Source organism: Pelobates fuscus, chromosome 6 (assembly GCF_036172605.1).
Source record: "Pelobates fuscus isolate aPelFus1 chromosome 6, aPelFus1.pri, whole genome shotgun sequence".
In the NCBI taxonomy this organism is placed as follows: domain Eukaryota; kingdom Metazoa; phylum Chordata; class Amphibia; order Anura; family Pelobatidae; genus Pelobates; species Pelobates fuscus.
In genome coordinates, this window is record NC_086322.1 from 102,230,056 (window position 1) to 102,257,133 (window position 27,078).

The 27,078-nt window shown below is 40.9% G+C and overlaps 1 protein-coding gene across 2 annotated transcripts in view; it reads left to right on the plus strand.

Moving 5' to 3' along the window:
- The window catches only part of LRP2BP (LRP2 binding protein), a 39,019-nt gene that overhangs the window by 11,454 nt on the left and 487 nt on the right, over positions 1–27,078 (plus strand). The window contains exons 3-9 of one of the 2 annotated variants that reach the window (XM_063459994.1): positions 4,116–4,240; positions 5,100–5,209; positions 5,852–5,965; positions 8,003–8,145; positions 8,280–8,385; positions 13,450–13,673; positions 19,024–19,189. In XM_063459994.1, the coding sequence (XP_063316064.1) occupies positions 4,123–4,240; positions 5,100–5,209; positions 5,852–5,965; positions 8,003–8,145; positions 8,280–8,385; positions 13,450–13,673; positions 19,024–19,189 (981 nt within the window). In that variant the 5' untranslated portion in view covers positions 4,116–4,122. The remainder of the gene's footprint in view (positions 1–4,115; positions 4,241–5,099; positions 5,210–5,851; positions 5,966–8,002; positions 8,146–8,279; positions 8,386–13,449; positions 13,674–19,023; positions 19,190–27,078) is intronic. The other variant, XM_063459995.1, reaches the window with a different exon arrangement.

The following is a 27,078-nucleotide window of genomic DNA, read 5'->3' on the forward strand; positions in this document are numbered from 1 at the left end:
AGCAGCAGTCGATTCTTGGCAAGTTACAGCAGATCCAGAGAATCCCTGCAAGATCCGGTTGAAACGCACTACTCAGTCGGAGTAACGAGGAATTATTGTGGATTACAAATTTTATTGTTACAGGTGTGAGTGAGAAGGCCATAATAAAGCCTGTCCGCTTACCAACACATAGTGTATAAGCCAGGAAAGTCTCGAAGGGACACCTGTGAAGACGAGCAGAACTCCATTCCCTGCAGCCCTCACATCCTGGAAGCTGAGGTTCCATCGCACGGACGAAGACTGAGGATGACGGCGAAAGATGTGCTTTTGATTGTGTTTATTTACATGTGTTTTTATATTCAGGAAGGTAGAGGTACCGACACTCCTAGCTGTGAGGTATGCATTAAGACTACGAGAACAGGTAACCATATTTCCCAAACCCTAATTTGGCATTCACAATACGAATGTAAAGGAGAGGTATCAAGATGTAGATACCTAAATATAGACTATAGTGTGTGCCATTTAGGAGTAGGAGAACCTAAGTGCTTCAGTCCAGAGTATCAACCTCGTACAATTTGGTTGACTCTCAGGAATGGAGATCCTCAGGGGACCCTAATTAATAAGACGGTGTTAGAATCCGTATATTCTTCGGGTGTTCTGTTATTTGATGCATGTAAGGCGATATCAAGTGGTAGAAAACCGTGGAATGTATGTGGGGATCTTAGATGGGAGAGGACGTATGGGTCTAATGATAAATATATTTGTCCCAGTAGTAAAAATAAATATGTAAGTCCTAGATGCCCAAATAAAGACTATAACTTTTGCCCATATTGGTCTTGTGTGGGGTGGGCGACTTGGGGACAGACAGTAGATAAAGACATGATAGTGACTAAGTTGCCGACTAGCCCTTATTGTAAGTCTATGGAATGCAACCCAGTCCATATACTTATTAATAACCCCGACAAGTTCCTAGATAAGTATGGAAATTTATTTGGGTTTCAGATATACGGGACGGGTTTAGATCCTGGGACATTATTGTTTATAGGAATAGAGACTGATACGGTATCCTCCCAGACTCATCAAGTATACCATTCCTTTTATGAAGAGATGAGTATAGATAATAAGATCCCCCATAACGCTAAAAACCTGTTCATTGACCTAGCTGAAAGTATTGCCGGTAGTCTTAATGTTACCAACTGCTATGTGTGTGGAGGTACTAACATGGGAGACCAATGGCCTTGGGAAGCAAAGGAGGTAATGTCCGGTTCTGAGGCAGTTGACCAACTAATATCTACACAAGCCGATTATCATTTGAGTGTTAGAGGTAAATCTGAGTGGAGATTAAAGACCTCCATCATAGGTTATGTTTGCATAGCAAGGAAAGGAATAATGTATAATACTTCTGTAGGAGAATTAACTTGTCTAGGGCAAAAAGCTTATGATGATGATACTAAAAATACAACTTGGTGGTCGGCTTCAAATGTCTCAGAACCATCTAACCCGTTTGCTAGATATGCCAGTTTAAAGGATGTGTGGTTTGATTTATCCATCACATCTACCTGGAGAGCCCCAGCAAATTTGTACTGGATCTGTGGTAAGAAAGCCTATTCGGAGTTGCCACAGGACTGGGAAGGGGCATGTGTGTTGGGTATGCTCAAACCATCCTTCTTCTTGTTACCGATTGAAACAGGTGAGACTTTAGGTGTTAAAGTGTATGATGTGAATCATAGGAAGAAAAGGGGACCCTTAGAGATAGGCACCTGGGAAGATAATGAATGGCCTCCCCAGCGTATCATAGATTATTATGGGCCAGCCACGTGGGCAGAAGATGGTACCTTTGGTTATAGAACCCCTATTTATATGCTCAACCGCATTATAAGATTACAGGCGGTGGTTGAGATTATCACTAATGAAACATCACAAGCGCTCAATCTCCTAGTGAAACATAATACCAGGATGAGGACAGCAGTATACCAGAATAGATTAGCCTTGGATTACCTTTTGGCAGTAGAGGGAGGTGTATGTGGGAAGTTTAACCTAAGCAATTGCTGTCTTCAAATAGATGACGAAGGGCAAGCAATAGCTGAGCTTACTAGCCATATGGTTAAACTAGCGCATGTGCCTACTCAGGTATGGAAAGGGTACAATCCAAGTAGTTGGTTTGGTAGCTGGTATGAGTGGTTTGGAGGGCTTAAGGCAGTGGTAGGTGGAGTCCTACTGATTTTACTGTTGTGTCTACTCCTACCGTGTCTTATACCCTTAGTAGTTAGGTCTGTGCAAAGCCTGATAGGAAGTATAGCAGAGAGGAAGGCTGCTGCACAGATAATGGCGATATATAAGTATAAGGCTCTAGATCAAGGAGAACCAATGCAGGAAGATGAGTGTTAAAAGATTCACATCATAAGATAAGTCTGGTCTGGTTCAAGGTAACTTGCGGTGTAAGCAAAACTAAGGTTATGTGATGCCTCAAGTAATTGTAAAATATCAAGAGGCATCAAAGGGGGGAATGTGGTGGAATCTCGGTAAAAATAAATTTAGTAGGCCGAGATTACCACGTGGCATGTGTACGTGCATATGCTGACGTATCGATCAGTTGGTTGCACGAGGCAAGATACGATCAGTAGTGTACGGAGCATGTGCAAGAATACAGGATATAGTATTCCCCTCCTCCATTGTGCTGGACAAGCCATGCGGTCAAACAGGAAGTTAATTCTTATTTGTGTTGATTGGTTAAGAGAATGTGCGGGTGGAGCTTAATATGGGAGGAGTTATATGCCTATATAAGGAGCCTGCACTATTGTCCGGGGCTCAGAACTTGTGGTATTTTGGTGACGCTAGTCCCTCTGAGTCCCGATCGGTGATCCAATAAAGAATCTCTTCCTTCCTGAAGAAACCTGTGTCCATCTCTCTGTGCTTGGCTTCCGTCAGTTTCTCCGGTATCACTCCCTGTTGAAAATCCTCACTCTCACCTCAAAGCCAAACAGTGCCAAAGGCGGCCTCCACCCCCATACACAGCTTTGCAAGGTTTGAAAAATTGCAACAACAGTCACGAAATGGGTCCCACACTCCTGGACCTCTCTGAGAGAAATCACACCCTCAAACAGTTTTCACTACGTGTTCCAACATTTAGTACTGTCAAAACAACATCCTTTTATTTTCTTACATCCACACTAGGCTTTCATCCTCTCCTAAATCCCTCCACCTCAGAATGTCCCCCATGCAGTAGTTTAATAGGCGAAATACCACCACCACTGACACAAGTTGCTCGCTTAACATCCTTCCTCAAATTCCAGCATTGTTGTTACTCAATGCTTCTGCATAGCCCTCTGTCACACTAAGCTGCCTTAGCCCGGGTACCAAGGAGGGCTACACTATTTATTTTGTCTTTAAATCTCACAACCAACAGTTTTTACTATACACCACATGTACTCCAATTCATTTTCACTGTCCTAATACTGACTTTAACCCACCTCTAGTACTGAAAGCTAACAATCTAGCAATAGCTATATCAAGGAATAAAACAAACCAAAATAAATACTATATGGCAATATATTCTATATCTAGTAAAGCTACATGTTCAAAACCCTGCAGGACTGGGATCTCTTCCTGTAATTATTAGCAATGGGAAGTAGAGCTATGACTCCTTACATTCGCATGGAAAACAGCATCCAGATTATCTGTAGCTGTCAGAACTAACATTAGATGACACCTACGTATGGTCGTTGTCACACAAAAAAAAATAATCAAATGGGTGTGACTTATATACCCAAAAATAAATATAGATATGAGTCACTATATACAGTAAAGGAAGAAGTAATATTTCAAAACAGGCTATATTGACTATATCTAATTAGAATGGTGGAAACACAGCCTTTGTTTATATACTGTATAGATGGTCACCATCACCCCACTAGAAAAAAAAAAACACTGTTGCTAGAGTTAAGAATTTTCTGTACTTGATGTATGTGACATATCTGTTACAATAAATAGGGCCCCAATGGCAATGGCAGAGGGACCCAAATTGAGCCCTATCCTTTGAACCACTGATTTTACAAGTCTTGTATGCTTTAGTAAGGTAATTATACTTTTAGTCACACAATTTAATGCGTGTATATGTACTCCATCACTCCTTGTAGTGTGAAAATGACGACCTTGCTCTCAGAGTCTCTGCCTAAATTCCACGGAAGGAACATCTTGCACACTGTGTGTCGTCTGCCTGGTTTTCCCAATGACCTATTAAACGAAGGTACTAATAAAGCAGGTATATTTCCTAAATACTGAAACAATTCTATGCAGTGAGTTTAAAGACACTTGTATCCACCCATGTGCTAAATCATGTCACAATGTACTAAATTAAGTTGCAAAATACATTTTTCTTTACAGGACTTTTATGTATGTATTTTTTTTTTCATATCTTCTTGTTACCAAATCAGAAAAATCTGTGCTAGTTAATTTAACTCTGTATCTAAAGTCCAAGAATCCACTGGTTTTTGGTTGGTTTATGCATTCTATTTTAATTCTATCCAATTTCTGACATTATATATTTTATTATTATTAGATATTTGTTTTAAGAGGAACTGAAAACAGTGGCATATTGTAATAGCTACCTAAATATCAGGTCATGTCTTGAGAAAAGACCCATAGAGGACTGAAACATCAACACATTTTCTGGTGTATGATTGCACAAGAAAACTTCAAGATTTATCTAAAAAGTCCTGTAAGTGTGCCTTCCTTGATACATAAATTTTGGCATAAGTGATTTGAACCCAGGCAAGGACAAGTCTGGGAGAGTAAGTGCTAGATCCATGCGTCTGTGCGTGGATATATACTATTTATATAGTATTCATAAAAAAGTGGCTGCACTCACTCACGGTCTTAAGTAAAATTCCAAAGCTTTATTATATTCCAAAGCTTTATTGTAGTAAAAGATCGACGTTTCAGTCCCACCCGATGGCTTTCATCAGAATCAAAGATATATTAATATATACTGCTTTAAAATATTTATTTGAATAGGAACAGTCAATGGCATATAATAATAGCTACCTAAATGTCACCTTTAAGTAAATGTGTGTTCGTAAAGCATTATTCTTTTTTGTAAATGTACCCATATCTGTTGCCAGGGCGCAGTCGTTATGAACTAATGGAAATTGCGCAAAAATTTCTCAAACAAAGAATTAGGGACGGAGATAAACAAGCAGTGTTCCTCCTGGGTCAGATGTATTTCGAAGAGGTTGGTGATTATTTTTGTGCTTTTTGCAATTTACACTGTGGTTTACAAAATTAAATATTTTTAAGAACTAAAAAAATTCGGGATTGTCAGAAAAAAATGTAAAAGCAGGATGATTCACTACATTGAGAATTGTCAGGAATTTAAAGTGAATTTAAAGTCAAAATAGCCAAATTGAAAAAAATTTCCAGGTCAGCTATGCTTCCACTTTGACTACTTTGTCCTTTAATTTAAAATTTGCTCTTAATTCCTGATAATTTTCTAGAACTGCTACTTGGGAATGAGACCATAATTTTCATACGCAATTCACACTCACACACCTTAAACCCCTCTTTCCCAGACGCATGGCCATACCTTATTAGCCATTCATATTGCTCATATTGAGCCAGCCTTACTGTCTTTCACACACAGCTAAATAACAACATACAGTCACATATTTAACTAAGCACTTGTTTACTGACTCACATACGCTTACACACAGACACACACTTGCCAATTTAATGCATTTGCTCCTTATTCCCCTCTGTAAGCAATGAGGAGGGAGTTATTTTGCAGAGGACATCCAGAGATGCAGCACTTCTTAGAAACAATGATAGAAAGAAGACTCTCCGCTATTATTTACTCCTTGCTGTCTTTGTCTTGCAGGGGTGGTACGAAGATGCTTTGTCACTATTTGAAAAAGTAGAAGATGACGATTACCAGGCCTTATATCAAGCAGGAGTAATGTATTATGATGGCCTGGGAACCAAAGAAGACACTGTATGTAGCACGCTATAGTTCTATAATATGATCGTATTAAATATGTGTTATAGTAGGAAACAATTCATTTAATAATAGACTATTTTTATTATTACTAATACTATTGTAAACTCACCTCGATTGATAATTTCTGTTCTGTAGGACAGGAAAATTTAAAGTGGACTTTCTCACTAAGCCAGGAATTGCCCACTGTAGGCCAAATTAGCCAAATTAGCCAAATGCAAATAAAATTGAATGTATCTGTTTTTATAACTCGGCTACTTTGGCATACCATATTTAATTTCCTTGTCAATAATCCATTTATTGGGTCAAATGACCCAGAGAGGACAATTAAAGAAACACTCCCGGCAGCTGCTAGGACATTTCTACCAGCTCTTGCTTTGAAATTCAAGTAGGCGACGTGCAAATCCAAATGTATTGAGTTTCTCAGTGCAAACAGAACAACATTTGGACCTAGTGAATATTGCTTTGTCTGCTGTGAGGACCTCAATTCATTTAGAGTGCATTTCAACTACTGCTGTGTGTACGATCGTTTGGTCTTTGGATTTTATATGAGCTACTTGTGGAGCCAAAGTCTGTGTTTTGCATTTTTAGAGAAGTGAGCTTATATATGGGTGCTAGTCACTCGTGTAAGCACCTTTGACCGGTAGCTTCTGTTTAGGATCTGACGGAGAGTGAATCAAAGTACAGTTATTATTCTCTTTGTGAAACTTCAAGGCAGTTCAGGGATCCAATGACATCACCATTTCCTATACTCTCTCCGCCTCAACACTGGAAATTAAGCCTTTTCCAATAACATTTAGTTCACACAGCAAAAAGAGCGTAAAATATTTTACAAAATAAAGGATGCAAAGTCATGGAGTGTGTGTGTGTGTGTGTGTATGTGTATGTATATATATAATATAATCTCTGTGTACGTATGCCTTGTGATAATGTTTATATTTAATCAGTGGAAGCTATTCTATAGGGAGGTCCGGTGCTAGACTATTGTGTGCCCTAGGCAAGACCAGCTACTTGCACCTCCCAAAAATGAAAATCGCCAACTTTGTGTGTGTCTTTTTTCCCCCCTCTTCACCTGCCCCTTTGTGTGTCTCCTTCTCCCCCAGCCCTTTTGTGTATCTCTCCCCCTCAGACCCTCTGTGTGTGTCACTGTCCCCTCCCCAAGCCCTTCTATGTGTCTCTATGACTGCCCCCCTCACACTGAAGCCCACTCGGCCATGCTACATGCAGTGACAGGCAGGAGGGGGAGCGCTGTGCAGTGCGCTCCATTCCTGCTGGTTACCTGGAGATTGTGTCGCCTTGGCCTTTACCCTAGGCGGCTGTCTATAGGGACAGGTTGGCAGTGCCACACCCCACCCCACCCCCAGTTTTTGCTTTGCTTGGTGGAAACGACTATAAAACAGACTTATCTCAACTTCTATTTTTAATGGAAGTAGAAGTATTTATTTATATAGTACTAACATAATCTGCCGCACTTTACAATTATAAAGTGGGGGTATAACGGCACTATGAAAAATATTAAGATTATTGATGACGCTGCTCAAATGATCTTACCATCTCTTATGTATAATGGTGCAACATCATCCCATGTTGCCATGACTGCTGGCCATTTTATTTCCATAATATTGTCTGCGTCCATGCACAGTCAGGTCTCTTTCCATTGATTTCATTTGCAGGCAAAACCTTCCAAAGAGATTAGAAGAGCTATGCTGTGAGTCGTAGATTTCCATTTATCCTATTAGCATTAATGGTTTCATTGTAGAATATGTAGTAGAACATATTAGGCTGTTCCCAAAGGTCAGTGACTGGAGCTAAAAAGAGGTAATCTAGATGGAACATGGCATCCCTGGGTGAAGAGGGTTAACTGGACAATTACCAGAGCTAAACAAAACATCTTTTAGTGTTTTCATCAAGTAGGAATTGTTTTAAGAAAATAACAATCTGCAATAAATGAAAGTCTAGCGCATTGTATTTTGTATTTGAATCGTTTCCATGTATTCGTGCTTCTTTACAAGTTTGCATTTTTCTTTTTTTCAGGGAAAAGGGGTAGAATGCATGAAAAGAATACTGTCGTCAAACAACAGAAGAGCTAGCCATCTAAAATATGCCGCAGCGTACAATTTAGGACGGGCATGCTTTGAAGGATATGGGATGCCCCATTCTGATGCAGAAGCAGAGAGGTAATGGTTATTGTGACCATACTTGTATAAATAGTATGATCTAATATACAGGTTAAAATATATTTGTCAAGATTGTGAATTTAAAATAGGGGGTTTCCTCCTATCTCTCCATCGATCTGTGTTTTTCATGGCAGGTATTGGCTTATCGCTGCGGACAATGGCAATCCGGAAGCAAGTATCCATGCACAGACTGCCCTGGGGATGTATTATTCAAGACCTTCCAACAAAGATCTACAAAAGGTAGACAAATAAAACTCAAGTCTAGTATTTATGCAGATATATATATTATTTATGAGGGTTTTTATTTTCATTTATTTTTACTTATTTTTTCCTTAATTTTTTAGGGGTTAGATATACTTTGATAACTGTAGCATCTTACTAAACCATGCTGCATTACAAGTTTCCTTTTCGTTGCATACAGTTTTTGTCAGGATTTACCTCCACTCCATCAATGCTCCTGCAGCGCTCCTACATCGCCCGAATGTGCGCATGTTCGAACACCAGTCACGATTGTTCTATACTACAAGGGCAGCCCTAAGAGGCGCGGCTGGAATTAGTGTGCATTATCTCCCATGGCAACCCTACATGACACACGGCACCATGCATCAATAGTGCGCTATAGGAGCATTTCTGAGTGTGTGGGTGTACAGACGAGCTGTAATTGCTCAGTTGTTCTGTTCTTCATCACTGATATACCTCTATGATTACCGATTTCGTGAAGTTTTCCTGACCTCTGGCCTGTTTTACCGTTGCTGAACCTTGCTGCCTGGATTTTGACTACTGTACTGTCTGACCTCGCTCTTGTCGGATTTGTTTGCCATGGATTTTTGTTTATTATTTAATTTTTTGCTAGTACAAGTCTGCACTTTGAGTTTCACATCACGCAACCTGACCATTTGTATAATTACTAATAAGCTGCTATTGTCCTATTGTCTCCTTTCCATTTGCTAATTTTTATTTGTATTCTCTCATTCTTTATTAAAGGGACACTAAAGCCACCCAGACTACTTTATCTCAATGAAGTGCTCTGGGTTCAGTGGCCCTGTTCATTTAACCCTGCAATGTAAACCACATGTTTACATTGCAGGGTTAGTGGCTGTTATACTAGTAGTAGCTAATAGTAGCTGTTATACTAACAGCCACTAGAGGCGCTTCCAGTACACTGACCGAGTAAAAGCAGTCACATGACACGGAAGCTCACAGGACAGCAATGAATGCAGTTCTTTCCAATGGGGAAGCTTGGATGCTGGTGCAGCACTCTCTTTGGGTTGGACCTTTTATGGAGGACGCTATGTTTCTTCAATGATGTCGCGGGAAGCAGAGAAGATAGCAGTGCAGAGGGAGTCTTAGTGCTTGGCAAATGTAAGCAAAAAACTTTTTTTTTTCATAACTTTTTTGAAGGGGGGGGGTGGACACCTATATCTAACTAGAGACAGGGATAGTGTTGGGAATACAGGTTTCTATTCCCAATGCTATGGTGTCCCTTTAAAGAATATTTCTTAATGCAAGTACAGAGAATGAGGAAAAAACAGCAAAGGCTGTTAAGCAAGGCTTACAAACGTTAAAACATTTCTGCAGCAATATATGACAAGTTTAATAACTCATCACTGACATAATCTGATGTAAGAAAGGAAGGAATGTGCATTGTGGGTGAAAGGAAACCAAAATAAATGGAAAGGAGGAGAGAGATGGAGAAAAAAGGGGGAGAGTGTTAAGTGGGAAAGGGTAAATAAGTGGATATGCAGCAGGAATTTGTGGAGTCTGCCCAGTAGAGTCCATCCAGATCCTTTAATCCACATATACTGCGTCCTTCGCTCCTATACAAGGATGCTGCCATGGCTTCCATCGGGCTGAAATTCTCTACTCCGTCCATCCACTGCTGAAAAGAAGGGATGTTCATACATCTCCAAAGGACAGGGATCATCATTAAAAATATTGGAAATAAGGCTCCACAGAGTAAAAACATTTCTGGTCTGAGCTGAGGGGCACTCCCCAGAATTGTCTCAAGTTTAGAATGAACCGCTCACCAAAATGGAGACATTATGGACACGACCACCAAATTTAGAGAGTTTACCCATCTCCTTCCCGGCAATAACAAATAGTGTATACTTGTTGGAGATTCCAAACTCCGTGTAGCATAGGTGCAGGCTTCCAATGTTACTCTCCAAACACTTTCTCAGTAAAAAGTAAAAAGAATAATGCAACCGCTTGACAAAGACACTGCATGTGTTGCAACATTGCTGGGTCCACTTAATGGAGGAATAAATCTTCATTTGGTTATGTTGTAGTGCTGCTACTCCATATTGTTTTTCCTTCCCGGCATTGCTAGCATTCTTCAGATTAGCCTGGAGTTTGCGATAGGTTCTCCATTCCGGTCCTCTTACTTTATTTTAAAGGAAAGTGCACTTGGGAACAACTTTAACACAGAACACATGGTGGATACATCCCGGAAATGTGTTGCCCTGAATCAAGTGTGAAGTCAAATTGTTTTATTAATTCCTTTTAATTCATTAATTAGGGTATAAAATTGCTGTAGAAATGTGTCGTTACCGGCCTGTTCCTCTGAACAGTTTCTGGTGAAAATGTCACACTGGAGCTGAAAGGTCAAATATTCACTAAATAATAATTGATTTTCATGGCTGGCTTCCCTACATTCACTTTACGTTTTCAGACTGAAATAATTAGACCTGCTCGAGACTACTGCAGCTTTGTATTGCTACCATACTATTGTACAGGGTGGGCCAAAATTCAGGGCAGGGTTTCAGGAGTCAATAACTTTTTTTTATTAATGAACCAATTTCAATAATATTACATACAATGAATGCTTAATGTATGGAGATTTGTTTGACTAGGTATGGAATATGACATCTGTTAGATGAGCTCCATTTGCCACCTCACAAAGTCGAACTCTTTTGATTATATTTTTTATAACATTGATTAATGTTTGAGGCTTGAGCGCTCAATTTCTGCACAGATATTCTCATTGAGCTGCTCAAGTGTACACAGTGTACCCGCTCCATTAAAGTAATTGGGAGGTGAAAGATCGGGCGAACGTGGCAGCAAATTAATCTGGGATTTCATGAAATTATCCGCTTGCCCCGAACAGTTGTCTCAGGGTGTCCATTGCGACCCTGGCTGTATGGGCAGTAGGCCCATCTTGTCGAACCTCATTTCAGGACATAAAAAAATTTCAATCATATCCCGATATCTCACTGGTGTGTAATTTAGTGGTTTTGGTGCATAGATGGCTCCATTTTCTCTGTGAAACATTAATCATAAGGTCACTGTGTAGTTTGCAAATTATTCCATGTGTATTCTCTGCACAAGACCTATACAACTGGTTAAGCAGACACAGCTATTACAAGTCGTGCTAAACAGTCTCAGCAGTAGCATACGATCACTGCCAAATGTGGAGGATTGTACGCTTATTCACTAAATCACCACTGGGTGGCGATAATGTTTAACAATAATGAAACTTAAAAATGAAGATTCTTTAAAGATTAGATATTTTGGAAGGCCTAAAAATAATGGCTGTATCAAAAACAAACCATGACCATTTTTGTTCAAATGGAGGCATTGAGGGGTTGAGCCTAGCGTTGGATAACACTAGTGACCAATCCTAATCCCAAACCTTAATGCCTATCCATAACTTTATATCCTCACTCTACTTTTTTCTTTTTTTTAATTCTTTATTTTTGTTGCGCAGGTGAGTACAAAAACATTGACAAACGCCACAACAGCGTACACGTGCATATAAACAAGCTTAACAGTGGCACAGATATGTGTGCATTTTTGTTCTTTGATTACAGGCTTTTGTCAAGCGCCACAACAGCGTTCATATAGATGCATACAGGCTTAACATTGGCGTGAGTGTGTGCACTTTTTAAACATAAACAAACTAGATAATAACAGGCTGAACATAAATTATGAATTACTGCGTTGCTATAGATTACTGCCATATAGTTCAGCATACATGTCGGTGGGAAAAACAAGGCAGGAGCATCAATACTAAGAGATATCTGACATGTAGATTATAAAGTTAAGGTTTTATTTACTTATCTAATCCAGTTATTTTGGAATAAATTTTGCAATTCAGTTTCCAATTCCTTACATGTCACTGTTTAGTAAGTAAATCCCTAAACCATAACATCCACATGGGTTCTCCTAAAAAATTTGCTCTGGAAGTAAATTATGAAATAAATGTAAACTTTTTTGGGTTGTATTCACTAAATCATAAATTATGTAGAACGAACAAGGGAATCTTAGCTCAAGATAGGCAAACTGAATATATAGTTGAGTTTGAGATTTTTTTTGTGAGTGATTTGTCTGTTTGATGCATTATGTTACATTCTTAACCATTTCGTCTAAATATGCGTGTTTAAGTTCCATAAGCGGGCCATGCGTCCTAGAATGCGAAATAAGCCTCTTCCTGGTTTTGTCATGCCTGTGTTCTTATCTTTCTTCTTCTAGCGAGCCTGACCTTGTTTTTGTGTATCTCGTTGTTCAAATGTGAGTCGTATTCGCATCTAGTCGCCCTTATTTTCCATAGAGCGATTGCCCAGCTCCTATCCTCTCATCAGTCTATTTGTGTTATGTCTTGGAGACCGGGTCTCCATGGGCCTGTCCCTGTCTTGCCTCTGTCTTTTCGGCCTGTGCCTATGTCAATATAGCGTATCTATGTTGCTTCGTGTCATGTCTAGATATTGTGTGTCAGAGTATTCGGCTCCTCCCGGCTCCGACCTCCCCCGAACGCAAATCACACTGTTGTTTGCGGAGTCCCTCAAAAAAGTGATGTGAATAAAATGGGGGGGGGAGAGGGGTGGAGGGGGCTCAGGAAATATGGGTGATATGGGGGGTGTGGAGAGGATAACATGTGTGGAGGTGCGCCCGGGCATCCTAATTCCCTAGGTGCTGTGTTGTGTGCTTGTGACTCACTCTACTCTTAACATTCTTCTATTTTACCTACTCCTTACAACTCAACCAATGGCAATGGCCAACATGATTGCTCTCAATTAGGCAGTAGGCAAAACAATTGCAATCAGATTAACAGGCACAGTAAGAATGGCTTATTTAATGTGACAGACAGGGTTACTGTACATGAAAGGTTTGGGGATCATTACCAATAGGGAGTCGGGATAGTGTCTGTAACCTTACACAGTTACTGAGTGTAAGTAACCTTTCTCTTATAGTGTTAAAATTCTGCCGAGCCAAAATGTGTAATAAGCTTGGAATATGTAACAGATTGATCAGTGGAGTGCAGTGTCTACTGAGATTGTCTTTAAGCTGTTTACACTGTCTTTTCAGGCCTTTTCCTGGCATTCTGAAGCTTGCGGTAATGGAAGTTTGGAGTCCCAAGGTGCACTGGGTGTCATGTATCTCCATGGAATAGGAACAAAGAAAGATCTTGAGTCGTCCATTGAGTGCTTTAAGGAGGCAGCAGAGCGTGGCAACATATATGCTCAAGGACAGCTGGTAGCTTGCTACTATCACCGGAAACTTTATACAATAGCAGTTGAACTGGCCAAACGGTAAGATAACATGTTGCGCATACACAACGTTTGATGTGTTGTTGTTTTTTTACGTCACTCATTGCAGGTTTGCTCCCAGGTTTTGATTGTTACCAACTTTCCAGGTCACAATATATTTCTAAACAAATACCCAACTAATTCATATGTATAAAATGGCTTTATGTTATTGCTAAGTCTGTGTTTACTAATGCATCACATATGTAATGCAGAAGGAGCCGTTCATAGTTGGGGAGGTTTGACAAAATCCAAGCACTTTTCTATATATTTTCCTTGTGCCCTTTGTCATGTGAGTGCATGTAGTGCAATCTCAGGAGGTTTATTCACTAAACTGTCAGTTGACAACTTCCTTGCACAATTGAAATCAAAATTGCTGAGGTAGGGAAGCAATCTCCAAATTGCCTTTTCTGTTTCAATCTTACTGTGTGTCCAAATAAACAATGTGTAATTTTATTAGGAGAAGCCTTATCTTTATTTGCATAGAAAGCTTGAAGAGACTCTTAAAAGCTTTGCATTCTATATGTAAGTTATGTAAGAAATATCTCGGATAAGCTATACTATACTATATATTACACATGTCCTGTTTCATTCAGCACCATGGACAGGGAAGCATAGGGTATGTAGTTCACAAACATCTGCACTGCCACTGCCAAGGTTAGGCATTACAGTGTAATGGATAATACAGGAATATTAATCATATTGGAAATGAGAACTTACTAGAGCTTATCTCCCATTGAATGAGGAGTATATTTTCCCCATAGGCATGTCCAAAGCGTGAATGTGTGAAAGGCCTTTCATATATTTGTTTTAAATCCGAATGTATTTAAGAGAATAGACAGTAGGCTTTGACACAACATCAGATATGGGGCAGTTCATTTGCAGTTGCATTAAAATACTATACATGGTCTGATGTTAACTGAGTCAATTTAGGAGCTTCAATAATCCTGGGGCTTCCATACCCCAAACATACGGAACCTTCAGCATTAAGAAATAAAAGTAATACTTTAGACTGTATTTAGATCTGTGATGTGGTGTATATAAAGGCTGAGCCATACCAAAGCCGCACGGGGTTTATTTATTTGATACCTTCTCCAGAATCACCCAGAGCGTGGTGGGTTTCTGCAGACTCCAGGCCACCACTCTAGAAGGATGCAAGACTGCATAGTACATTCCCATACCTAGAAGAGATAACCCACCACTCCACATGTTATGGCAAATGTAATTGGGAATACCAAATCCTCTTGGATTCATGTCCCCAAATGAATACCTAAGTATCAAGCATACAGTCATGGGAAAAAGAGAGCACACCTTCCTTTGAATTTTATGGTTTTACATTTCAGGACATAATGACAATCATCTGTTCCTTAGCAGGTCTTAAAATTAGATAAATACAACATCAGATAAACAACAACACATGACATATTACACCGTGCCCTTATTTATTTAACAAAAATGAATCCAAAATGTAGAAGCCATGTGTGAAAAACTAAGTACACCTTATCAGGTGTTTGCTGATATGCTAAGTTTGGTTTTTGACAAACGTGGAGCTGTGCATTATGGCCAAACATCTCCACTTTGGTCTCATCTGTCCAAAGGACATTGTTCCAGTCTTGTGTTTTTTTCAGATGCAACTTTGCAAACCTAAGCCGAGCTGCCATGTTCTTTTTATAGAGAAGAGGCTTTCTTCTGGCAACCCTTCCAAGCAAACCATACTTGTTCACTGTTTTTTTTTTTTGTACTGACATGAACTTTACCTTTTAAGATGCAAACTGAGGCCTGTAGAGTCTAGCTAAAACTCTTGTTTTTTTTTTTGTTTTGTTTTTTGCATTGCACGATCTGACCTTTGAGTGAATATACTGGAACTTTCTCTTCTTGAAGATTTGCAGCTGTCTTGGATGTTTTCCACTTTTGAATAATTTTTATCACTGTAGAATGATGGACTTTAAATTTTTTGAAATTGCCGTAGAACCCTTTTCAGTTTGATGGGAAGCAACAATTCCTTCTCTAAAATCATTGCTGCAGTGGTGTATCCTGGTTTTGTGCTGCCCTAGGCATGACTATTTACTTAATTTTAAGACCTGCTAAGGAACAGATGATTGTTATGATTGTGAAAGTATGGTCATCATAACTGAATTAGTATGGCCCAACCAGGGCAGCGACTTCCCATTACAATCCTGAAGCTCTTGGTGCAGTTGGACTAAGAAATGGGGGGAAAAATGAATTGAAAAAGCTGGGATAAAGAAGAGGTGAGCATATAGCAAGGTACTTTATTTTAGATTGGAACCACAGGAACAGAAAATAACTCTGAAGCTGTGGAATCGCTGAACAGGGTATAGATAGTAAGAACCTCAGGTTGGACAGAGTGCCAAAACTGAATCTCCTCCATCAATGTGTGTAAGGAAATCTCAGGGGAGGACAAAGTGCACAGGAAGTCATCCAGATCTGCTGTAATTTTATGGTGAGAAGAGCCTGCCTGCCAAAAAAAATGTCTCCAAGGGGAGAGCAAATATTAGTGGTGATTGAGGGTACCCTTGTCTGTCCATGCCATTTATAATAACTAAGGGTCCATAAGTGCCCTATTGATACAGAGGCAGTCCGAGGGAGTTGAATACAGCTCTGCTATCCAGGAAACAAAAAAAAAACCAAAGCTAAATGACTAATATTACACGCACGAAATCCCAGTCCACCATTTAAAATGCCTTGTCAGCATCTGTAGGTAGAAGTAGAACTGGGGCCTTCACTACATGAATTAGGTCAAGAGCTCTGATTATGTTTCCCCCCTTACCTCACCACAAGCATAAAGCCAGATTGATCTAGGTGGAACATTATCTTGCATTGCCTTCCTGTTTTCCATATTTAACCTATGATTAACCATTCAAATTTTAGCAGAGCCCATTTCAACTGAACATGAATAGAAATTCATATATATATATCAACAGGTGTGCATCAAAGCAAACAGAAATTTGGGCAGAATTCCAAGAGTAGCAATCACAACATAAACCAAACAAACCAGCAGGAATATTCCATTGATTTCCTATGTGAATTCTATTTCATTTAGAATAAAAGTAGATCTGCTGATTGTGCTAAATAAGAACTTTTTTTAATCGCTCCCTCTATGTGAGCTTTCATTCAATAACCTATTTTATAGAGGGTTCCAGCAGGGGTAACTACCCCAAAACTAGTAGCATTCGCCAGGAACTTCCAATTCTTTTACACGGCACAAATGTTTTAATCATAGGATAATTAACTGCTTTTATAGAATGTATGAATCATCCATGTTAAAAATATATAATGCGAGAATTAGATTTTTCTGTACAGATAAGTGCTTCCCATTAGCAGTTTGCAAGCTATTATGGCGTTAAGCACAGTTATTTGAATGGAGATGTAATCCAGTGTAACATTTCTTTATAAATATTGTGCTATACATAAAATATGAAATCCATATTGAATGATAAATAGGAGCAGGCTCCCTTGGTGTAGTGGTTCTTAACCTTTTATTGACAAAGAGACATTTAAAATTTGTGCGTACACACATACAGTGCCTTGCAAAAGTATTCACCCCCTTGGCATTTTTCGTGTTTTGTTGCCTTACAACCTGGAATTAACATGGATTGTTTGATTTACAGAACATGCCCAAAACTTTGAAGATTTTTTTATTGTGAAGCAAACATCAAATAGGACAAAATAACAGAAAAAGTCAATGTGCATACTACTCACCCCCCCTAAAGTCAATACTTTGTAGAGCCACCTTTTGCGTCAATCACAGCTCCAGGTCGCTTTGGATAAGTCTCTATGAGCTTGCCACATCTTACCACTGGGATTTTTGCCCATTTCTCCTTGCAAAACTGCTCCAGCTCCTTCAAGTTGGATGGTTTGCGCTTGTGAACAGCAATCTTTAAGTCTGACCACAGATTTTCTATTGGATTGAGGTCTGGGCTTTGACTAGGCTATTCCAACACATTTACATGTTTCCCCTTAAACCACTCAAGTGTTTAGCAGTGTGTTTGGGGTCAATGTCCTGCTGGAAGGTAAACCTCCGTCCTAGCCTCAAATCACGCTCAGAGTGGTACAGGTTTTGCTCTTGAATATCCCTGTATTTAGCACCATCCATCTTTCCCTCAACTCTGGCCAGTTTCCCAGTCCCAGCTGCTGAAAAACATCCCCACAGCATGATGCTGCCACCACCATGTTTCACTGTGGGGATGGTGTTCTTTGGGTGATGTGATGTGTTGGGTTTGCGCCAGACATAGCGTTTTCTTTGATGGCCGAAAAGTTAAATTTTAGTCTTATCAGACCAGAGCACCTTTCTCCATACATTTTCGGAGTCTCCCGCCTTTTTGCAAACTCAAAATGTGCCATTTAGTTTTTTGCTGAAATTAATAGGTATCTTCTGTCCACTCTGCCATAAAGCCCAACTCTGTGGAGCGTACGGCTTATGGACGTCCTATGTACAGATACTCCAGTCTCTGCTGTGGAACTCTGCAGCTCCTCCAGGGTTACCTTAGGTCTCTGTGCTGCCTCTCTGATTAATGCCCTCGTTGCCCGGCCCGTGAGTTTTGGTGGGCGGCCGTCTCTTGGCAGGTTTTCTGTTGTGCCATATTCTTTCCATTTTGTTATGATAGATTTGGTGGTGCTTCTGGGGATCATCAAAGATTTGGATATTTTTTTATAACCTAACCCTGACTTGTACTTCTCAAAAACATAATCCCTTACTGGTTTGGAGATTTCCTTGGTCTTCATGGCAGTGTTTGGTTAGTTGTGCCTCTTGCTTAGGTGTTGCAGCCTCTGGGCCTTTCAAAAAAGGTGTGTATATGTAATGACAGATCATGTGACACTTAGATTGCACACAGGTGGACATCATTTCACTAATTATATGACTTCTGAAGGTAATTGGTTGCACCAGAGCATTTTATGGGCTTCATAACAAAGGGGGTGAATACATACGCAATATTCTAAAAAATAGTTTTATGCATATATTTTTCTCATATCACTTCACCAATTTCGACTATTGTGTTCTGATCCATCACATAAAATTCAGATTAATAAAACATTGTAACAAAATAGGTACAACTTCACAGATCTATATGGCATTAAAGTTGACAGCCCATTACATATGTAAAGTTTCCTTAGTGTCCCAGTTATCAATATGTCATTAATAGGTACTAAAGTAAATGTATAATACCCTCAAATGGCCGCCTTCATACCCAATTACAGTAGAAATTGCAAATGTCTAAATCCAGGGCTGTAAGTGAACTTGTGCTTCTATACTGTTCCAAAATTGACAGATTATGTAATGTGCACTCCCATAACTGACAATGCTCTCTTCCAATATCATTTTTGCTGTACGTGATAGGGTTGTAGTGTATGAGAACATTGATCAGCTAGCAAAGGCAACAGATTGCATTCCCTTATTCGCAAGAAAAGGCGTTGCCATGGCCACATTCTACTTGGCTAGATGTCTTCAGCTTGGTTTGGGCATAAAACAAGATGAAGCAGATGCTAGACAATATTACTCCAAGGTAAGTGTCCATATGGGGCTTCTGGAGATATTCAATTTTAATAATATTTTGTACATCAACAAAATGCTTCCTAAATACTCAACTTGTGAATGTTTGTTGGTGGGCACTTGGTTTAGTAGCTGTATTTCTGTCTCCTTTAATATTCAGGGACAGTTTAACAGTAATATTGTTAGCCGTTAAAGGTATATTAGACTTTAACCCCTTAGTGACCGCGGACGAACAGGGTACGTCAGACAAAGAAACGTAGTTAACAACCGCTGACGTACCCTAATGATTGCTTTCAGACGCTCTAAGGGTATGGCAGTGATGCCCCCTTTCACTGCCAGGCCGCCGGGTGACCCCTCCAATGAAGTGATCACTTCCGTGTTGCTCCATGTGGCGCCAGGTATTCCTATTCACTTACCCAATCGCCGCTGTTCCCCTGCTGGTGATCGGCCTTCTTCTCCACTGGGGGCACTGTCTGACAACCCAGAAAGTCCCCCGTCTGCAAAAAATTCTGATGTATCCATATGTCTGAAATTCGTCCGAATTGCCATTCGTGACGAAACGAATGGCACATGTCTAATATATAAAAAAATAAATAAATATATATATATATATATATATATATATATATATATAATTACAAATTTTATTCTGACTACTTTGATATATATATATAACAATGTCCAAATGCTTGCACTCCAGTGTAATCTGTTATGTGGCCCGGTGCTTGTCGGTATATATATGTATATATATATATATATATATATATATATATATATATACACACTTAGAATGAAATTATATATATCTATGTATATAAAAATAAAAATACGAAATATACAAATTTACACAAATAAATACATAAATATACACGTAGACTTCAAATATATAAATATGTATATATATTTAAATTCCAAGTGCAAATTTATGTAATATTTTTACATAATTAAATAATTTTATTGATTGCAATTTGGGGGACCTGCCTGACATCCCAGGCCGAATGTCCAGAGAATTTACTTTGCTAGCACTATATTTAACCCTGTAACTTTCCAAGACACCCTAAAACCTGTACATGGCTACTGTTTTACTCAGTAGACTTCGCTGAACACAAATATTAGTGTTTCAAAACAGTAAAACATATCACAGCGATGATATTGTCAGTGAAAGTGATTTTTTTTTTTTTGCATTTTTCACACACAAATGTCACTTTTGCTGATGATATTGTGATATGTTTTACTACTTTTAAACACTGTTTATGTTCAGCGAAGTCTCCCGGGTATAACAGTACCCCCCATGTACAGGTTTTATAGTGTTTTTGATATTTACAGGGTCAAATATAAGGCTTGATTTTTCTTTTTTTTCACATTGAAATTTGCCATATTGGTTATGTTGCCTTTGAGAGTGAATGGTAGCTCAGAATTGAGAATTACCCCCATGATGGCACACAATTTGCAAAAGAAGACATCCCAAGGTATTGAAAATAGTATGTTCAGTTTTTTTTAGTAGCCACTTAGTCACAAACACTGGCCAAAGTTAGCATTCATAATTGTGTTTTGCTTTTTTAACACACAAACAAATATGAATCCTAACTTTGGCCAGTGTTTGTGACTAAGTGACTACTAAAAGAGACTGGACATACCCCACAGTGAATACCCTGGGTTGTCTACTTTAAAAAATATGTACATGTGAGGTGTGATTCAGAGATTTATGACAGATAACAGTGTTACAATGTCACTTTTGATAAATTTTAAAAATATATATTTTGAAACAGCAATGTTCTTCTTGTACTTAGAGCCCTATAACTAAAAAAACAAAAAGAGAACATGTTAACATTGGGTATTTCTAAACTCAGGACAAAATATAGAAACTATTTAGCACGTGTTTTTTGGCGGTTGTAGATGCGTAACAGATTTTGGGGGTCAAAGTGCGAAAAAGTTTAAATTTTTTTCATCGTATTTTGTTTTTTATAGTACCGTATATACTCGAGTATAAGCCGACCCGAATATAAGCCGAGGCCCCTAATTTTATCCCAAAAAACTGGGAAAACTTATTGACTCGAGTATAAGACTAGGGTGGGAAATGCAGCAGCTACTGGTAAATTTCTAAATAAAATTAGATCCTAAAAAAAATATATTAATTGAATATTTATTTACAGTGTGTGTATAATGAATGCAGTGTGTGCGTATGTGTGTGTGTATGAGTGCAGCGTGTGTGTATGAGTGCAGTGTGTGTGCGAGTGCAGTGTGTGTGCGCATGAATGCAGTGTGTGTGTGTGTGAATGCAGTGTGTGTGTGTGTGAATGCAGTGTGTGCAGGGCCGGTGCAAGGATATTTGCCGCCGTAGGCAAAAAACATTTTGCCGCCCCCTCCCCCCCCATATGTCCTGACTTCCCCTCCTCCTCCCTCAGTGGTCCTTACCTCCCCACCCCCGTGTTCCTTCACCCCCCCCCCCCAGTGGTCCTGACTCACCCCTCCCCTAGTGGTCCTTACCCTCCCCTCCCCTAGTGGTCCTTATCCCACCCCCTCCCTCTCATAGTGGTCCTTATCCCCCCCATCCCTCCCATAGTGGTCCATATCCCCCCCCATCCCTCCCATAGTGGTCCATATACACCCCCCCCCCTCCCATAGTGGTCCTTATCCCCCCCTCTCCCTCCCATAGTGGTCCTTATACCCCCCCTCCCTCCCATAGTGGTCCTTATCCCCCCCTCCCTCCCATAGTGGTCCTTATACCCCCCTCCCTCCCATAGTGGTCCTTATCCCCCCCCTCCCTCCCATAGTGGTCCTTATACCCCCCCTCCCTCCCATAGTGGTCCTTATCCCACCCCCTCCCTCCCATAGTGGTCCTTATCCCCCCTCCCTCCCATAGTGGTCCTTATACCCCCCTCCCTCCCATAGTGGTCCTTATCCCCCCCTCCCTCCCATAGTGGTCCTTATACCCCCCTCCCTCCCATAGTGGTCCTTATCCCACCCCCTCCCTCCCATAGTGGTCCTTATCCCACCCCCTCCCTCCCATAGTGGTCCTTATCCCCCCCCCTCCCTCCCATAGTGGTCCTTATCCCCCCCCCTCCCTCCCATAGTGGTCCTTATCCCCCCCCCCTCCCTCCCATAGTGGTCCTTATCCCCCCCCCTCCCTCCCATAGTGGTCCTTATCCCCCCCCCCTCCCTCCCATAGTGGTCCTTATACCCCCCTCCCTCCCATAGTGGTCCTTATCCCCCCCCCCTCCCTCCCATAGTGGTCCTTATCCCCCCCCCCTCCCTCCCATAGTGGTCCTTATACCCCCCCTCCCTCCCATAGTTGTCCTTATACCTCTTTTTTTTTGTTATTATTAATTTTTTATTATTATTTCTTATTTTTTTTCGTCCCCCCTCCCTGCTTGATACATAGCAGGGAGGGGGGCTCCTTCCCTGGTGGTCCAGTGGCAGTTCAGTGAGGGGAGAGGGGGGCTGGCAGAGCTGTACTTACCTTTCCTGCAGCTCCTGTCAGCTCTCTCCTCCTCCGCGCCGTCCGTGCAGCTCCCTCTGTCAGCTCACAGTGTAAGTCTCGCGAGAGCCGCGGCTCTCGCGAGACTTACACTGGGAGCTGACCGAGGTGCTGAACGGACGGCGCGGAGGAGGAGAGAGCTGACAGGAGCTGCAGGAGAGGTAAGTACAGCTCTGCCAGTCCCCCTCTCCCCCGGTCTGTATTATGGCAATGTAAATTGCCATAATACAGACTCTGACTCGAGTATAAGCCGAGTTGGGGTTTTTCAGCCCAAAAAATGGGCTGAAAAACTCGGCTTATACTCGAGTATATACGGTAAATTATATGATATGATGAAAAAAATGGTATCTTTAGAAAGACCATTTAATGGTGAGAAAAACTCTATATAATATGTGTGGGTACAGTAAATGAGTAAGAGGAAAATTACAGCTAAACACAAACACCGCAGAAATGTAAAAACAGTCCTGGTCCCAAACGGTAAGAAAATTTAAAAGCGGCTTGGTCACTAAGGGGTTAAATTTGTGATAAATGTTAACTAGAGATGTCGCGAACATAACATTTTCCGTTCGCAAATGGCGAACGCTAATTTCCGCAAATGTTCGCGAACGGGCGAACCGCCATAGACTAGGCAGGCGAATTTTAAAACCCACAGGGACTCTTTCTGGCCACAATAGTGATGGAAAAGTTGTTTCAAGGGGACTAACACCTGGACTGTGGCATGCCGGAGGGGGATCCATGGCAAAACTCCCATGGAAAATTACATAGTTGATGCAGAGTCTGGTTTTAATCCATAAAGGGCATAAATCACCTAACATTCCTAAATTGTTTGGACGGTGATTTATGCCCTTTATGGATTAAAACTCCGTGCTTTAAAACATCAGGTATGATGTTGTATCGATCAGGTAGTGTAAGGGTTACGCCCGCTTCACAGTGACAGACCAAACTCCCCGCTTAACGCACCGCAAACAGTCCATTTGCACAACCGCAAACTCCCCATTTGCACAAGGTTGGGTACCAAGCTAGCCATGTCCCGTTCCTTGTCCTTACTGATGTCATTGAAGGTCTCTTCCTCCACCCAGCCACGTACAACACCAAGGGTCCCCGAAAGGTGACAACAAGCCCCCTGTATTTTTTTTTTTTAAATGTACACTACTGTTACACCAGATATGAGTTGCACTGGTGTGACACTGTGCCCTGGCAGGCCCTGAAACGCACACGTGTGAAGGAAACTGACTGCTATTATATTACAGTCAAAAAAGTTATAGTGTTTTTTTAAATGCAAGCTATTGTGACACCAGAGTGGTGGCACTGGGCAAGTGGGCACAGTATACGCTGTGAGCCTGACACACACGCTGGCTGGCAGGCAGGCAGGCAGGCAACTGCAATTAGATTACACAGGTAAAAAAATAAATAAAAGCAGACTGATGTTCTAGCCCTAAAATTGGCTTTTTGGGGTGCTGTCCTTACAGCAGAGATCAGATGAGTCCTTCAGGACTGTAGTGGACACTGAATACACTAGCCTAGCTATCGATTTCCCTATTAAATCAGCAGCAGCTACACTGTCCCTCCTCTCATTAAGAATGCAGCTTCCGGGGGGCGGGGCCTAGCTGTCATGGAGGAAAGACGCACTTCATGTGAGCTCCCTCAATATCTCACTTTAAGCAGCTATCAACAAGCGAATTTCACCCCAGAAGGGGATGACCCAGCAATGTTGCTCCTACCTGACCGACCCGACATGCTTAATAGCGGTCAGCAACTCGACAGAGTCTTACTTACCTCCACGTGGCAAGTGTCGCCTGGTGCTCACCGGGCAGGAGAGGCGGCCGATCTCCCGATCCTGGGATGCCCAGGAGCAGCTACTTCCCGGCAGGAGCTCCGTTACCCACCCCCCCCCCCCCTCGGACCGGTGGGGGTTATCCCAGTCCACCCCTGAGAGGCTGTATGGAGCTAATGGACGCACAGAGCACAGCCGCCCAGGCTGACAAACTCATCTGCGACTCTCCCAATATGGCGGCAGCCGCGTGTCCTCCTGGTACCAGCAAAGCATGGCAGGATATTGAGTCTAAGCTGGACAGACTCTTTAATCAATTTTGGAAGCAAATAACAAGCAGGAAGCCCCAACAAGCTCCACCACAGCTAAGCGAAGCAGTCCCCATTAAAATCCACCAACGCAAAAGGCGTCGAAGACAGGACCGGAGGCACAAACAGAAATGCAGAGCCTGCCCCACGTCAAGCACTCGCCTCCACCTTAAGCCACCACAATCCCACACCGGACGTGAAGCACCACCGGGACAGATCTGACCACCCGACAAAACAAGCTTCCACCACCTCAAGCCGCGAACCCAGCACTCAGCCAGAGACTTGCCTTTGTTGTTCCAGGTATCAGGGACTCCCAGGTTCTGCACCTGGCGCCCAGAAGGGATCGGATGAGCACAAGCAGTAAACAGTAGCCTGCCAAGCATGTCCCACTATAGCCGATCCTCCACACCATGCCTTTGATGACATGAACTGCTCTCTGCACATTAACTAATCATAAAGTAGCAAGCGTTTAAACATGTCATTATTTCACCTCCTAAAGAGTTTATTGTCGTAGTTCCTTACATGCCTTTACCTTAACCGTTCATGTATTATGCTATTCACTAGTCTCATCTCATGGGGCGACTCACACTTGATTTATAACTAGTAGTGGAGCTTCTGATATAAATACACAGTTGATAACGTGTCGTGCAAGCTACACCCTAAACATGACAGCCATCTTTCACAACAATGTACTGCTATATACTCAGACCCTCAGTGCACAGGTTCAGCTTAGCATGCTCAAATAAAACACACTTCTGTCTAAAAAATAAAAAATTTATATAAAAAAAAAAGAATGCAGCTTCAGAATTAATCTAAATTGTACGCTGTGTAGGAGGTGGGAGGGTCTGCTGCTGATTGGCTGGAATGTGTCTGCTGACTGTGAGGTACAGGGTCGAAGTTTACTCAATGATGACGAATAGGGGGCGGACCGAACATCGCATATGTTCGCCAGGAACTATTCGCCAGCGAACTATTCGGGACATCTCTAATGTTAACAGGAACTTGGTCCATCAGTGCAGAAAGCAACAAGATATCACTAGTTGTTATGGTGACAGTTCCACTTATGGAACATTGCTTGCACATAAGTGTTCTACTGAGGGCTGTGAAGAGCTGTCTGTACATGTAAACATTTGGTTAAAATATACTAGCTGCTTGAACTAATATGCATTCTAAGTTACAGAACAGGTAATTTTACAGAAAGCTTGGCTGTAGGCTCCTGTTTCAGCCCTTACTAAAGTTGGAAATCTATTTTCTTCTACACATCCCACTTCATAGTGTTGATGGGATGATCATGAAAAGGTATGATCTGACAGGCAGAATTCATTAAAGGAACACTCCAAGCACCAGTGCCTGGGCTTAGTTCAGAAGAGCCAATGGAAGTTCCAACGTTAGTGGAGGCAGGGAATGGCGCCCCCCCAGGTATGAAGCCAAACCATTTAAGAATGGTATGACTACTCACAATGGGAAGTGGTGTCAAGATTCTCCTGGCACCTTAACTCCTACAGCAAGCTGTAGTGGTTATGGTGCGTGTAGTTTTTCCTTAACCCCTTAAGGACCAAACTTCTGGAATAAAAGGGAATAATGACATGTCACACATGTCATGTCCTTAAGGGGTTAATTAAGGTGGGATCTTAAAAAAAACAAGCTTGATTCGCTATTTTCCTTCTGCAGCATTTGAATTCTACATACTGTATGATAGAACTACATACTGCTGGACAGAAATGCTAATAATGAAAACTTAAGTGGTTCAAGTAATGTACTAAGAACTTTCAGATGCAGAACAGCAAAATGAAAAACCAGAGCTACCATCTTAGTTTTTTAGCAGACCTCATTTGAGGTAGTTTTTCCAATGGCATGAAATAGAATTTCTAAGCCACAAAAGCACTTTAAATAAATTAGCAAAGCATTATTTAGCCCGATTCAGCAATTTTATAATGGCTTTCTAAATATCTGCTTTTGAGGCTAAATTGCTACTTTACCTGGCACCTTACCCTCCATATTACCAGTATACACCTAGAATCTCTTTTTACCTTAGCTGCTAATTTTGTGTATTAGGATTCTGCAGAAATTGACATGAGAATTAAAAGGACAATGCAGCCATCTATGCAAATGTTATTTTTGGACTTCAAAAAGAGATGGTTTGTATAGTTTAAAAAAAAATAAAAAATTGCTGTTAAACAGTGTTCTACCCTTTCTCTTTAAGTTGCATTGGGTAACAAATGTACATTCATATTCTTTAATGTTTTTTTATTTTCATAGACAAATTATGAAATGACCAATTCTGCTTCTTGATAAGTTTTATTCTGATACCAATCCCTTGTGAGGATTTTGGTGTAAAAGTATAT